Here is a 13,623-nt window from a genome sequence, read left to right as displayed (position 1 = left end):
GTTGTCTCCCCAAATAGCTATGCTTCGGAAAAAAAAAAACCAGCTTGGCATACTTACATGTCCCTTGGAGTAAAGGTGCAGTGACAGATGACGGTTTCCCACAATAACTATACCTGTGTGTGTGCGTGTGCACATGACTGTGGACAGAAACCCACGTGCCCCTTGCGTTTTCTCATCACGAGAAGCAAAGATGCCCCGAGGTTATCATCTTGGCTGCAGGGCCCACTCTGTCCAGTTTCCTCCTCCCTCTGGGGCTGTTGGGCCCTGGGTGGGCTCAACGGGCACTCCCTCACCTGGGCCGTTCCTCTCCTGCCCTCTCCTGCCCTCTCCTGTCCTCTCCTGCCCTCTCCTGTCGTCTCCTGCCCTCTCCTGTCCTCTCCTGCCCTCTCCTACCCTCTCCTGCCAAGCCCCACACCCTGCATCTTGGTAAACTTGGCCTCACAGCGTGGTCTGTCTGTGCAGTGATTCTGGTGACAGCCTTTCCCGCTGACCCCAGCACACAGTCCACTGGGGACCGGGATGCGCTCGCCTCCGTAGCCCCGTGCTCACGGCAGGGTAGGACTGGGGAGAGCCAAAGCTCTGAGAGGTTTGGGCGTCCTGGGTTAGGTTGGATGGGCGGTGCCAGCCGCCAGGCCAGGCTGTGCGGGGTCCTCGGCCCCTTGGCAGCTGCAGGAAGGCCCCGCGTGGTGAGCCAGCTTTGACGTGTCCCAGGGAAGCCTGGGTTCATAACCTGCCCCCGCACTGGGTGCAGCTGGGTGTCATCTGTTCACCTTTCTACCTCATGGTCTCTATTTCCCAAGACAGAGTGTTATGGGTGATTTGTGTCCCCCGAAATTTCATATGGTGAAGTCCTAACCCGCAGTAACTCAGAGTGTGTTTGGGGATGGGGTCTTTACAGAGGTAACGAAGTTAAAATGAGTCTGTGAGGGTGGGTCCTCATCTGATGTGACTGCTGTCCTTATAAGGAGAGGTGATTAGGACACAGATGTGCACGGAGGGAAGCCGAAGTGAGGACACAGGGAGAGGGCGGCCGTCTGCCAGCCCAGGAGAAAGGCCTCAGGAGGGGCCCACCCTGCCGACACCTTGATCTTGGACTCCCAGCCTCCAGAACTCTGAGAAGTGAATGACTGTTGTTTAAGCTGCCCGTGTGGGGTGCTTGTTACAGCAGCCCTGGCAAACTAACCACTGGCTTTGATAGAGGTCCCAGAAGATTCTGGGCCGGGGCAGGAGCATCTCCAGAGATGACCAGGGCACAGCTTCCGGTGTCAGCAGGTGACCAGGGCAGGCAGCCCTGGGCAATGCTGTCTCCTCCCAGGGCACCAGGAGGACCTTCTGAGGCCACAAGGGAAGCTCTGTGCAGCCTCTCCTTGGCTTGCAGACGCCGTGTTCCCAGGTGTCTTCACACGGCCCACCTCTGCGTGTGCTGTTTCCTCCCACGATGGTCTGGTATTAGGGGCCTACCCGGGACACCATCTAAGCTTAACTGATTACATCTGTAATGACCCTGTTTCCAGACAAGGTCCCATTCTGAGGTCCTGGAGGTTGCGACTTCAACATACCATTCTGGGGTGACACAAGTCAACCCATAACTGTTGCCAACCCCCAAATCTAATTCCCTAGTTTGGTTTCTCAGTGTTATAATTTGAATATTTAAATCAATATCACAGATGGGGGAGGTTGCTAAAAATTAGAAAAAACCCACCCAATCTAGAGAAACCCGATCTCTGGGTGCTGGGCGAGGGTCAGGGGGGTGGTCTGTGTCCACAGTGTCCCCCAGAGCAGCCCTGGGGAGTCTGGGAGCTTAGCCTTTCTCCGCTTTCCTGCTGTAACAGCCTCCTCGTGGGCCTTCCTGTCCACCCATCCCTCACACTGCTGGCTGACTGGACTTTATCACGTCTCTATTTCACGAACACATTGACTTAATTGTGTGCCTGACTCATCATGAGATGTTACTGCATTCATTCCTTGTAGCAACCACATGAAGTGAGTTCTAATCTTACACCTATTTGGGAGCTGAGCTCTGTGAGCAGAGCTGGGCCAGGAGGCAGGCGGTGTGGCCCCGCCGTCCACAGGCATCAGCCACAGGCATCAGCTCTGAGCTGGGCCCCGCCCCCGCCCCCAGGCTCTCAAATGCATAGAGCTGCCAGCATGGCTTACCTGGGCCTCCACCTTCTCTCCTCCTGGGGCCTCATCCCCGTTGACTGCGCCCACCCCCCACCCCCACTGCAGAGCGAAGGTGGCCCAGGACCAGGCATATCAGCTGCCGTTCCCGGGCCCCTTCCCACCTCCAGCCCAGAACCAGAAACTCAGCGGGGGATGAGGAGGCAGGGATTTGTGATAAGGAGGTGATTCTGAGACACTCTCAAGTTCGAGAATCGCGCCCAAGCTCCACGCGTCTGGGGGGCTCTGTCCTTGAAGCCCCCCGACGTCCCTGCCCGCCCCCCCCTCGCTGCAGCCTTTCTCTGGAACTCCCTGCGGCCTCTCCTTCCGCTGCCGGCGCTCGGTCCCTCTTCAGAGCCAATCCTGAAGGTCACTTCTGTGGGAGGCCGTCTTGCTTTCCCTCCGTGCCTGCTCTTGTAACCAGCCCCGCGGTCTCTCCTTCCACTGCCGGCGCTCGGTCCCTCTTCAGAGCCAGTCCTGAAGGTCACTTCTGTGGGAGGCCGTCTTGCTTTCCCTCCGTGCCTGCTCTTGTAACCAGCCCCGCGGTCTCTCCTTCCGCTGCCGGCGCTCGGTCCCTCTTCAGAGCCAGTCCTGAAGGTCACTTCTGTGGGAGGCCGTCTTGCTTTCCCTCCGAGCCTGCTCTTGTAACCAGCCCTGCGGTCTCTCCTCAGAATGATCTTCTGCACCTTCTGTACCTGAGTGTTTCCTTATAATAGTTTTCTTGCACTTGCACGGTCATCACTGTACTTGGCTCCTTAAAGCCGGCCATCTGAGACTGTTCAGGACTGTGTTCAACAAAGCACTGGATTGAATGACTGCTATTAACCCATGGAAAACCTTCTTTAGAGCTAAGTACATGGACAGAAAAGAGATCAGGAGTGATGATCGGCTTTGGGAAAAAAGTGTCTTACAAAGAAGGATTCAAAAGATAATCCTTTAACAGGGCAGTTGTTTTAAAGTGATTTATCTCTCCCATCAAAACATCTGGGCTCTGGCTCCCCCCGACAGTCTGAAGGCTTCCGTGTCTGATGTGTTCCCAGTTCTGTCACATGTACCCGCCTGCCCACATCAGAGAGACTCTCTCAGGGCACTTAGATTTGGGAGTCTGCCGTCTAGTGCTCAGAGTTGGATGGAACGCTCCCGCATGGTCTGACTTTCGTGAAAGAGCATCTCTTTTTGTTCGTGGTCCTTTGCCAGCTACTTCACTCTTTATTTCAGCAGCCACAGCTCACTGGCAGCTCTGTGGGCAACTAAACCCACGAGACGCCTCTCCTCACTTGAACTGCGAAGTCTCAGACCTCCCTGACGCGCATCTCATCAGAGAGTATGTTAATGACTATGTTGTTTCAAACAGATGCATAAATACTTTGCATCCTGGAACATGGCTGCATCGGATGAGTTTTGAGGAACCACAACCCCCACGTCGTCTATTTGAACTGGACTCACCACTGACACTGAAAGGTCTTGCCTGCACTTCAAGCCCTCTGGCCCGTCCCCTTCACCACAAAAGCCCAAAACACTCCAAACCAAGTTTTTAAAGAACTCATTTGGTGGTAAAACCTGATCCAGAGCTATTTATAGGCTATATTCGTCCCACTTCCTATGAATTCAGGCATTTTTTCCTGCAGAAATGTTTTATTTGATTAATGGTTTCTTCTCTAGTGTTCACTGAAGGTTTGCCACCAAATATTCAGGATATTCATTGTATTAACCTTTTAAATAAAAACAAAAACAAAAAACAAACCTTAAATCAAAAACACATCTGACCCTGAGGGTAGCAGATGAGGGCTTAAGGACTTGTCTGAGCCCCAGCATAAGTGTAATTTAAAAAAATTCAGATTGTTTTCTTGCTGTGTGGCACAGTATTGACTTTTGGTGCTGTAAATAAAGCCACCTTTGGTTCTAGAAGTTCTGTATTAACATTGCACATTGGCCAATCCAGATTATATCTGACAAATCTCTCCAACGGCCTAGAGATGGAGGCCACCAAGACTGCCCCCATCATTTCCAGATTTAAGGGAAATATTCACTATCACTCGGTGACCATCTTGGGAGCCTTGGGACATTTTTGGCACTTGCTCCTACTCAAAGTATTTAGAGTCTTAAGAACACAGGAAATTAAATTGGAAGGCTTTCCTCCTACACATTTATCATATTAGAACTTTCTGGGATAAAATTTTATCAGTTTAATACAGTTCATGATATGAAATGGAGCACAAATGTTATCAAAGCATTTTATTCAAAAGCGTAGTCTCTGTAAGTTGTCTTTAAAAAGTGTGAATGGTGAGTTAAATTATTGCATGACTTTTCTCCCCATATTAAAATCTTTAGAAGAAATTTCCTCTCACATCTGTGTGGACTCCAGTGGGGCATTTTTAAAGTAATTCCTTTGCCCACTTAGAATATCCAACTGAGTCAGGAATATTCCACTGTAAAGGTATTTCACTTGTATTATTTTGCAAGAAAACATGAAGAGAAGCCAATCTATTCCTTTTGTGGCCCTGAATGCCTCTGATTTCTCAGCCGTGCAATAGTGATAGTACCATCCAGAACTTCAGGAGTGACTGTGTGAGTTCAAGGTAATTTTTTAAAGTGCCAAAGCACAGAAGAGAACAAGGAGAGAATGGTGGGTGTATGGGTATCTTTGTGTATTTATAGTCATCATTCCCATCAGGAAGAATGGCAAGGTGTCCTCAGTTCATCAGGTAGTCAAAACGTAGAGATAGAGAACTGAAGTCTCATTCAACCAGCAGAAGTAGAAATGAAGATACAGAGAGGAAAGGTCGGTGGTGTGAGCTCATCTCAGAGATGCTCTGGGCAGAGAACACCAGACGCTTGGGTGTGGAACGTGGCAGTTAAAATCATAAGTGTGGGGGGCCGAGCAATTGTTTTAATTCAGTGAAGCTTGTGAGATGCTGGTGTTTTGCTACTGAGTACCTTTCAGCAGCTACTGCCCAGGATGTAGTTTTTTTGAGCAAAGGGAAAGCCTTCACCACAGGCAAAATGAGAAATGAGCTTATACTTAGGTTTCAGTGCCCTTGATCTATCCCACTGTGTAAGCAAGTAAATATGGCCCCTCCTTTAATTGACCCCCTTCTACACTCTTGGGACAGGAGTCAAGGCATCTGTGGTGTATGTATCGTGTCCCCTAAACGAAGGCCTGGACATGCTTCCCCAGTGGGATTCTGACAGCACCTCGGGAGGCCTTCTTGGAGGGGCTACAGAAGTACCAAGTGTCCCCTCCTCCTCGGGACACGTGTCAGGCCTACGAGCTTTACTTTAGGTTCTGTGAGCTTCCTGTACCTAAAGAAGGAAAAAGGCACATTTCCTCCTCCTTCTTCCTCCTTTTTGACTACATCCTCCTCAGGGAAACTGAACTATCTGGGGAAAGAGACGGTCTTTTTTCGGGCAGATCACTTCGCAATATGGGTCAAAGCTGGGGGGCGGCTCTCAAGCCTGGGCATGCATTATACTCACCTTAAATTCACTGGGAAGCTTTTCAAGTACACTGACACATCCCCTCCCCGCTCCCCCAGAGCAGAACAACAGAGTCAGTGACTAGGGGTTGGGGGGAGGATTCCGTTTTTCAAGTTCTCAGTGACCTGGGACGTGAAGATGTAAGCCAGCCTGCACGCCTCTGCACACCGAGATTAAACAAACACCTACCCAGCCCCTGATTCTGCCTGCCAGGAACCCTAACGGTGCATGCTGTCCACTGAGCACCCTGTGTATGGGCACAGGCTGAGAGTAAGCCAGGAGGCCCGAGGTGACGGAGGAGATGCTGGAAGCAAAGGAGCACAGACTTGACCGAGGGGGACAGTGGAAAGTAAAATGGCCAAAGGAAGCAGAATTGAGAGGAGAAAAACACGAAGATGAATTTAGTAATTTCTTAGAGACTTCTTTTTGCTTTAGGGATTCCTTACACTTTCTCTCCACGTTGGGTCACGTGTGTGATTCTGAAATAAAGCGTGAAGAGGTGGGCGTTTGTAGAAGATGCACCGTGGCGAATCAGGTGACCAGCTGTGCAGGCATTAGATGATAATAGTTCACCTTTGTGAAGATGGCTCTTGTGAATTGAGAATTGTAGACTGTTTTAGAAAGGACCATTAAAAAGATATAAATATCACACGGGAAAAGAAGTTAAAATTTAGGGAAAGCAAAATATTCCATCCCTTTCCCCAGGCACCCAACATCTAGGCAACACAAACAAAGTGAAATTGTAATGGTGCTTGCTAAGCCTGTTTGAAAACAAATCCTGTTGGGCCCCCATAAAGGGATAATCAGGTGTCCAGCCCAGCAACTCCTCCGTTCTCCAATCTGAAAACACTCAAAGGATGGAGGTGGAACTTGTACCCAATTTTGTAAAGGATGTTGTATCTACTGGAATCACCTCTCATCCCACCCCACCAACTGGTACTCATTTCTATATTGCTGACAGTAGGAAATGTTAAACACCAGTGAAAAGCTTCACGTTCCTGGGCCAGGTGTAGTAAAACAAAATCAAAAATGGAAATATTAGGTATATACACAACAGCATAAGTGAAATGTGATGCGATATAGCATTGTCCATTCAAAGCTTACAGTAGAAAAATTTAATAAACAAAACCTCTTGTCTCTCTTGCTCCAGTGGCTCAGTTGAGCCTCCTGACTCATTTATTTTCCATCACATCTTCATATAAATAGTCTCACACAGACCTTACACAATTTAGAAAAGATTGCTGAATCACAAAAATAGCTCCCAAATATGGCATTGTTACTTTCTAGAGTATGACTAAAATGAATACTTGATCATTAAAACAATATTCAAAATCATTTGAAGCAATAAAGAAAATTCTGATGTTTTGTAAGGCCCTAGAAGTTTCTGCAGAGATCAGAATCTTATTGTTCTTCCAAACTACATTGTCCAAAAAAGTCTGGATACAGGAAATTGTGGATTTGAAAAGCTGAACCGTTAAAAAGTATTCCTTCTTATGGCAGAGCAGTTTCTAAAGCTCCTTTCCAGGGTGGTCGGGGCAAACCCCGGCTGCTGGGGTGGGGTGGGGGGTCCATGTCGCTTAACATGGCTGCCCTGTCTGCTTGCAGGTGACACTTTCAAGGAAAGAGGCCCCCCCTTTTCCCAGCTGGGGTTCTAAACGGTCTCCACTAAAGGAAACATTGAACAGTCTCAGATTGCAGGGGGTGGGAGATCACTGAAATCTGGGAACGACACTGAAGCTTCTGACTTCACCTGCAAAATCTAACAGGTTGGATTAGTAAATTTTTTTTTAAACAAAGAAGCTAAAGCATAGAGAAAATACAAAGAAGCATCACGAAAGGCATATGGTTATTTTACTTTTATAAATGAGTTTAGCTGTGCCTCTGTCTGGGATTTACTGAAATGGCCTCTGAACCTCTGAGTCACACATCCCGTTGTAAACACGAGGCCGATATGGGTGCACTTTTGGTGGGACAGGTGTTGTCTTCTCAGAAGCCCATGTCCAGATGTTGGTCTAGCGAGGCCGGACTGCCCACGGGGAGCAGGCCAGGCCACGCACTGGTAGGCAGTGGCCCCTGAGAGCAGAATCCTTTCCCATGGGGGGTGTTCTTCCTGAGTGTTAGCCTCGTGTGTGGGAAGCAGGGGTGGCCGGTGACCCCAGCCCAGGAAATAACTAGTGAGCAGGGATTGTTATGTTTTCCTTTTAGGAAGGCGGCCGTCCCGTGAGTGGCCTGAGTCCCCTGCGCCCTAGGGCTGCTGCTGGTACTGGCCCTCCGTGGCCGTGTAGAAGTCGTCCAGGACGCTCTGCAGGTAGTCGAACGTGGGCCTCTCCTCGGCCTTTTCTTTCCAGCACATTTTCATGATGTCGTAGAGCTCGTCCGGGCAGTTCTCCATGCGGGGCATCCTGTAGCCCTGCGACAGGGCGGTCATCACGTCGGCGTTAGTTCTCCCTGAGGCCGAGAAACCACAGGTACCATTTAGAAGCCTGACCCAGGCTCACGCACTGCAGTGGTACCCACCTCCTGCATCTGTGGTTGAAGCAAAGCTTCGGAGGCTGCCATGGGCCGAACTGTGTTCCCACCATGCCCTCCCCTGCAAACTCGTATGTTGCACTCCTAGCCCCCAGGACCTCAGAATGTGACTGCATTTAGAGATGAGGCCTTTAAAGGGGTGACCAAGTCAAAATGAACCCTTTAGGGTGGTCCCTAACTGCCTCTGACTGGTGTCCTTATAAGAAGAGGAGATTAGGAAAGGCCAAGGGAGACACATGGAGAAGACAGCCGTCTCGAGCCAAGGACAAGCCTCGAGAGAAAGCAAGCCTGCTGACACCTTGATCTTGGACTTACGGCCTCCAGAACCAGGAGAAAATAAATTTCTGTTGTTTGAGCCACTCAGTTTGTGGTATTTTGTGCTGGCAGCTCTGAAAACTGGTACAGAGGCTAAGGAAGTTTCTGTAAGCGATGAAATAAATGTTAGTACAAAGGAGATCAAGGCAGCATTCAGTTGCCAAAGCGAAAACAGGCAAACGTGGTAAATGGAAGACAAAGTGAGTTCTAATGACAAAAGGACACTGGACTTGACAGACCTTGTGAATGAACAGCCCAATCCTAACACTTAATCTCACTTTCTTTTGTAGTATTTTTTTTCCAGCTTCTACCTGTAAAACCAAAAAAATCATTTTCCCGTACAGTATCTCATACCAATACTTTTTCAAAATTAGCTTTTCATCGTAAGTCTACTTAAAGAAGTCAGGATCCTTAAGTCAGCCGGACCAGTTGTTTAATTCCCGCTCCTCAGATGGTCCCGGCCTTCAGTACAGGAAGATGCAGGGTCCGCCAGGCTGCGGGAAGGAGCACATCTCAACAGCCGGCGAGGGAAGCGGGCTGCCCACTATTCCTATGGGGCTCTGCAAGAGAGCTGACCACGGAGGATGGCTTTGACTATGGTCACATGTCTCAGGGCAGTTCAGATGCTGAACTGTCCATCTTTGATACTGAGAATAGCTTTAAGGAAAAAAAGGTCATTTTAATAACATTTTCCTCCAGTGCTAAAATGGGATATCGAAACACGCTCATCTAGCACTTTTAGCAGGACTTATCCACATCTGGGTGTTCTGCCTATTTTGTGGCTACCTTATTCTGTAGGGACATGGGCTCCTCTAGTGAGGAGATGTACCTCATGTGGAATATTTTCATGCGTAGAACACATATAATATCTGGCACACGGGGAACTCCATTCACCCCAACCATTTCCTTTCCATAGTTATCTCCTTTCCATAGCCATAGATTTTACCACTAGTGGTCACTGGAAAGATCCTAAAAGATAACTAGACAGTTTAGGGGAAACATCTTTGACTTGATTGGAAACAGAACCTTCTTTTGAATTTATTCTCAAATCCGTGTTTTTCAAATTGTGGGTCACCACCCATTTGGGATCAATAAATTGATTTTGGGGGAGCTACCACTATTTTAAAATATAAATTACCAATATAACAGAGTAAAATAGAAAAGATCAGAGTGCGCTGTACATGGCAAAAGTCAGTGTGGTTTTGTGAAACTTTTGTTTTACATATGGAGCGGGTTTCTGTCTATTTCTTACTGTGGGTCATAATCAGTGACCTCTGAGCTCCTGTGCCCTTAACTAACCTTTCTTCTTCTAAGGACACAGTGACTGAAGGGCCCTGCCTGGATTTAAACCCTGAAAAAAGACACGATTATTTCTGTCTTGGAAGAGCCCTTGTTTTTGAAATGGAAAGACCCAAGCCAACCTTATAACTGTTAAGATCTCTTGAAAGTTGTTTACATGGTGAATTAATTTTGCTCAAGTCTACTTCTGAAACATCATCTTCGTATATTTGTGTAACGGGAATGTTCTAACTGGAACACTTCATTTGCTTCTCATTGCTTGAAGCCAAGGGGCTGATTTGCATCACTTTCTTTAATTGGGGTTCTGGTCTCCATAAATTATGTGGCTTCAACATTGCTCTGGCTTCTGTAACTAGCCAAGCTCACTTGGATAAATTTCTGAAGAAATATCCGTGTTTACTTCTACATGGGCGTTGGGGAAAGTTCTGGGGTCCTGGCAGGAGGATTAATATCCAGGATAAAGGAAACAGCAGCTGGACCTGCAAGGCTGGGTAGGAACACCTCTTTCACCTCCTTCCTGGAGAAGCCCCAGTTGCATAAAAGGTCAGAACGTGCCCCCAGAAGATAAATAAACCTTTCTAGGGCCCACGCTGCTGCACTGCAGATTTTCTTCTTCCTTGTTCTTATATGTTCTCCTAACCCCAAAGAACTCTCTCAATGATACAGACAAAGGCCAGGCACGCCCCAGCCTGCCTGGGGAATCTGACTTGATAAGAGGAATAAAAAGAAGGAAATCTGAAGTCTTTCTTTTTATGTACAAGTAAATCTACCAACAAAATACGGCTATCAACGGACAAGTCTGATGGAAGAAAGAAAGAGAGGAGAGAGACCTTGACCGAACCCTAAGATCAAACCCGGTGCTGGTCTGTTACTAGGTTGAAGAGAGCAAACACCCATTGGCTGGTAATCTTTACAGGCAAGCAACTTCATAGTCCACCCTCCCTCCTTTCGACAAGCGTGTAGTGAGTACTTCCTACGGGTCATGAGCTGGCACTAAGCTCTGAGAGGTACAAAGATGACTAAGACCGAGTCCTGTGCTCAAATGGCACACAGCCCAGTGGGGAAGCCAGCTCAGGAGACAGAGCCGGGGGTTGGGCAGGAGGTGATATCTGGAGTCGGTAGGAATTGGCAGAGACTAAAAGTTGGTGAAGGAGCAAGGGAGGGAGAAGGACGCAGTACAGCAGAGATGAGAAGAGGGACGGGGGTTAGCGACAGGAGACAGAAGCCCAGGCGCTCCAGGAGCCAGGACAATCTGTAACGGCAGAGCGAGCCTGTATGTGCAAGCAAAGGAAGTACAGCCAGTCCGGGACCACAGTCTCCTGCCCAGTGGGACGTCCAAAAGGGCAAATTATTTTTTTCTGAGCACTGCTTGTGATGGAGCATTTGCAGCAGGATGAGTTTCCTGATTCTGGTTCACATATAGCTTAAGGTGCTAGATATATCTATCTGGCAAGAAGCAGCCAGAAAAGACACGATGCTTCCGAAAGCTTCGCCTTTTTCAAACCTCCTTTCTCTTTATAAGAGCGAAGCAAAACAAACCCCCAACCACAAAGGTCCCCTCTAGTTTCTTTACAAAATTCCTATACAAATATGACGACCGTTTTGCTTTTAAGACAGTGAAGGATCTTTTTGCCCCACCTCCCTTTTTCCCTTTAATTCATCCCCAAACAAAAAGAGAATAAGGAAGAGAAGAACGCATCTCTGATGTAATCAGGAGACACCTGTCAGCCGGAGGCAGAAGTGGTCTGAGCCCAGAGGAGGAACGTGACCCAAGCGCCCGCCAGAGAGGAGTCAGCAGTGGATGTCTGGTCACCACGTCTTGGGACGGGGCACTCCCGGGCTGCGGTCAGTGCTGCAGGCGGGACTGGACCTCGAACCCGCCTGGCAGGTGCCCAGGTCAACGCTGGAGGAAGGGAAGGAGAGAAGATCCAGGCCCAGTGGACGGGGTGCAGGGGGCACGGAGGACTGGAAGCAAGGAGACTGAGGCGCACCTGGCCTGGGCCACAGCCTGGCTGCACCTGAGGACGCCAAGCTGAGTGAAATGATCCGGCACAATAGGACACATACGGTACGATTCCACCTACAGGAGTGCTGAGAGCAGTGCAATTCCGGAAAGTAGAGACGGAAAGTAGAACAGAGGTGACCAGGGGCTGGGGGGGCAGGCGGAATGGGGACTTAGTGTCTCATGACCCTAATGACCACAGTATCAGTTTGGGAAGATGAAAAAGTTCTGGAAATGAATAGTGGTGATGGTCGCACAGTGCTGTGAATGTACTTAATGCCACTAAACCATACACTTAACAATGGTTAAGATGGTAAATGTTATTCTATGTTTCTTTTACCACAATAAGAAAACCCACAACAACAGCAAAGAAAGACGCTGATGTCCGCTCCCCAGGGCACCTCTGGAATGCTGATGGCCAGGCGGTACTCCCAGCGGCAGGGCCTGGAAGATCCTCTTCAGAAGGAACCAAATAGCCCCAGAGAACAGACCTGAAGATACTGTGGGGTGAGGATGCCGACGGGGGGCCCGGTGGTCCAGAGGCCCTGGCTCCCACGAGACGTCTCAGTGAAGCAAGGGCGAGAAGGTAACCCTCAGGGGAGGACAGAGGACAGGATGACAGCGACAGAAGCGTAGACAGGGGGCTCTGAGGACCACCCCAGGAGGTCTACTGTCCTACCAGTGAGTGATTTGGAGAGAGGCAAGAAGCGAATTTTCAAAGCAGCGACATACAAAAACTTCCCCAAATCTATGGCTACAAGTTTCCAGCTCAAAAGAACAAAACAGGTACCCAGCATAACATAAAAATGACAGAAGTGTCATGACAAGGTACATGGCCATAAATCTCAGGGACAAAGAAGGATCTCGAATTCTTCCATAGAGGAAACGGGATCCTAGGGAGAAGACAGCCATCAGCCTTCAGGCCAGCCACTCGGGAAGCTGAAGTCAGTGGAAGAAGTTGCTTAAACTTCTTGGTGAGAACGTCTGGTGGACTAGCGTTCGCAACATAAACAAATTTGGTAACTGGACTTATTTAGCCATTTAAGTATATTTAGGACACGAATCTCTCAAGAAGAAGTCCTATTTGGAGCGGGGTCTATCTTCTAGGTATGAACTAGAAGAATATTATCTTTGATGCCTCCAATTTTCACGAGACAATCTCCAAAGTCGAGTACGCAACAATCGTGATCTGTTTACACATTCGGTGTCCCCACCCATGAGGACAGAGTGCTTCACGGCAACAGCTTTTGGTCTAGGGGCTACACATTTAAATTCACAACTAGGGGCTACACCTTTAAATTCATAACTAGGGGCTACACCTTTAAATTCATAACTAGGGGCTACACATTTAAATTCATAACTGGGGCTACACATTTAAAAACATAACAATAAAATATGGTTGAAATGGACTAACAGTAAATGAAGACAAAGGAGTTTTGAGATTTGCCCCAAATACAACAAATAGGTGCAAAGCCCTTTCCTAAAAAGCAGGTCATGGAAAAGCCCTTTTCTTCACTACATCCTATGTGCACAGAAGTTCGTGGTGCCAGTTCAAAGTGCCTATTCAACGAGTAGGACTGCACATGGGAAACGACACTCACATGCTCCCCTAGCACTTACTTCGTATTTGACGACTAGAATTTTGATGTTTATTAACAACATTGTACATTTTATTCTCACATTCCCAGAGTCTCTTTCATGTGGGTGCTATCCGTTTTGGCATCTAGTCACTCTGTGTATTTGGTACAGCTCTAGTTATACACGCCTTGATATTCCTGGGATGTCTCTGACGGATGCACCAGGAATTGAGAACCGTGGCTGCCTTTGGGGGCAGGGGTTGT

At 48.4% G+C, this 13,623-nt stretch overlaps 1 protein-coding gene across 3 annotated transcripts in view; it reads right to left on the bottom strand.

The window, feature by feature from the left end:
- Positions 1–7,471: 7,471 nt before the first annotated feature.
- The window catches only part of LYN (LYN proto-oncogene, Src family tyrosine kinase), a 107,011-nt gene continuing 100,859 nt past the window's right edge, over positions 7,472–13,623 (bottom strand). For all 3 annotated transcript variants that reach the window (XM_060115528.1, XM_060115530.1, XM_060115529.1), the window contains exon 13: positions 7,472–8,085. In XM_060115528.1, the coding sequence (XP_059971511.1) occupies positions 7,883–8,085 (203 nt within the window). In that variant the 3' untranslated portion in view covers positions 7,472–7,882. The remainder of the gene's footprint in view (positions 8,086–13,623) is intronic.

The sequence above is a fragment of the Mesoplodon densirostris genome, chromosome 13, assembly GCF_025265405.1.
Source record: "Mesoplodon densirostris isolate mMesDen1 chromosome 13, mMesDen1 primary haplotype, whole genome shotgun sequence".
NCBI lineage: Eukaryota > Metazoa > Chordata > Mammalia > Artiodactyla > Ziphiidae > Mesoplodon > Mesoplodon densirostris.
Note: the sequence above shows the minus strand (reverse complement) of the source record. Positions and strands in the feature narration are given on the sequence as shown.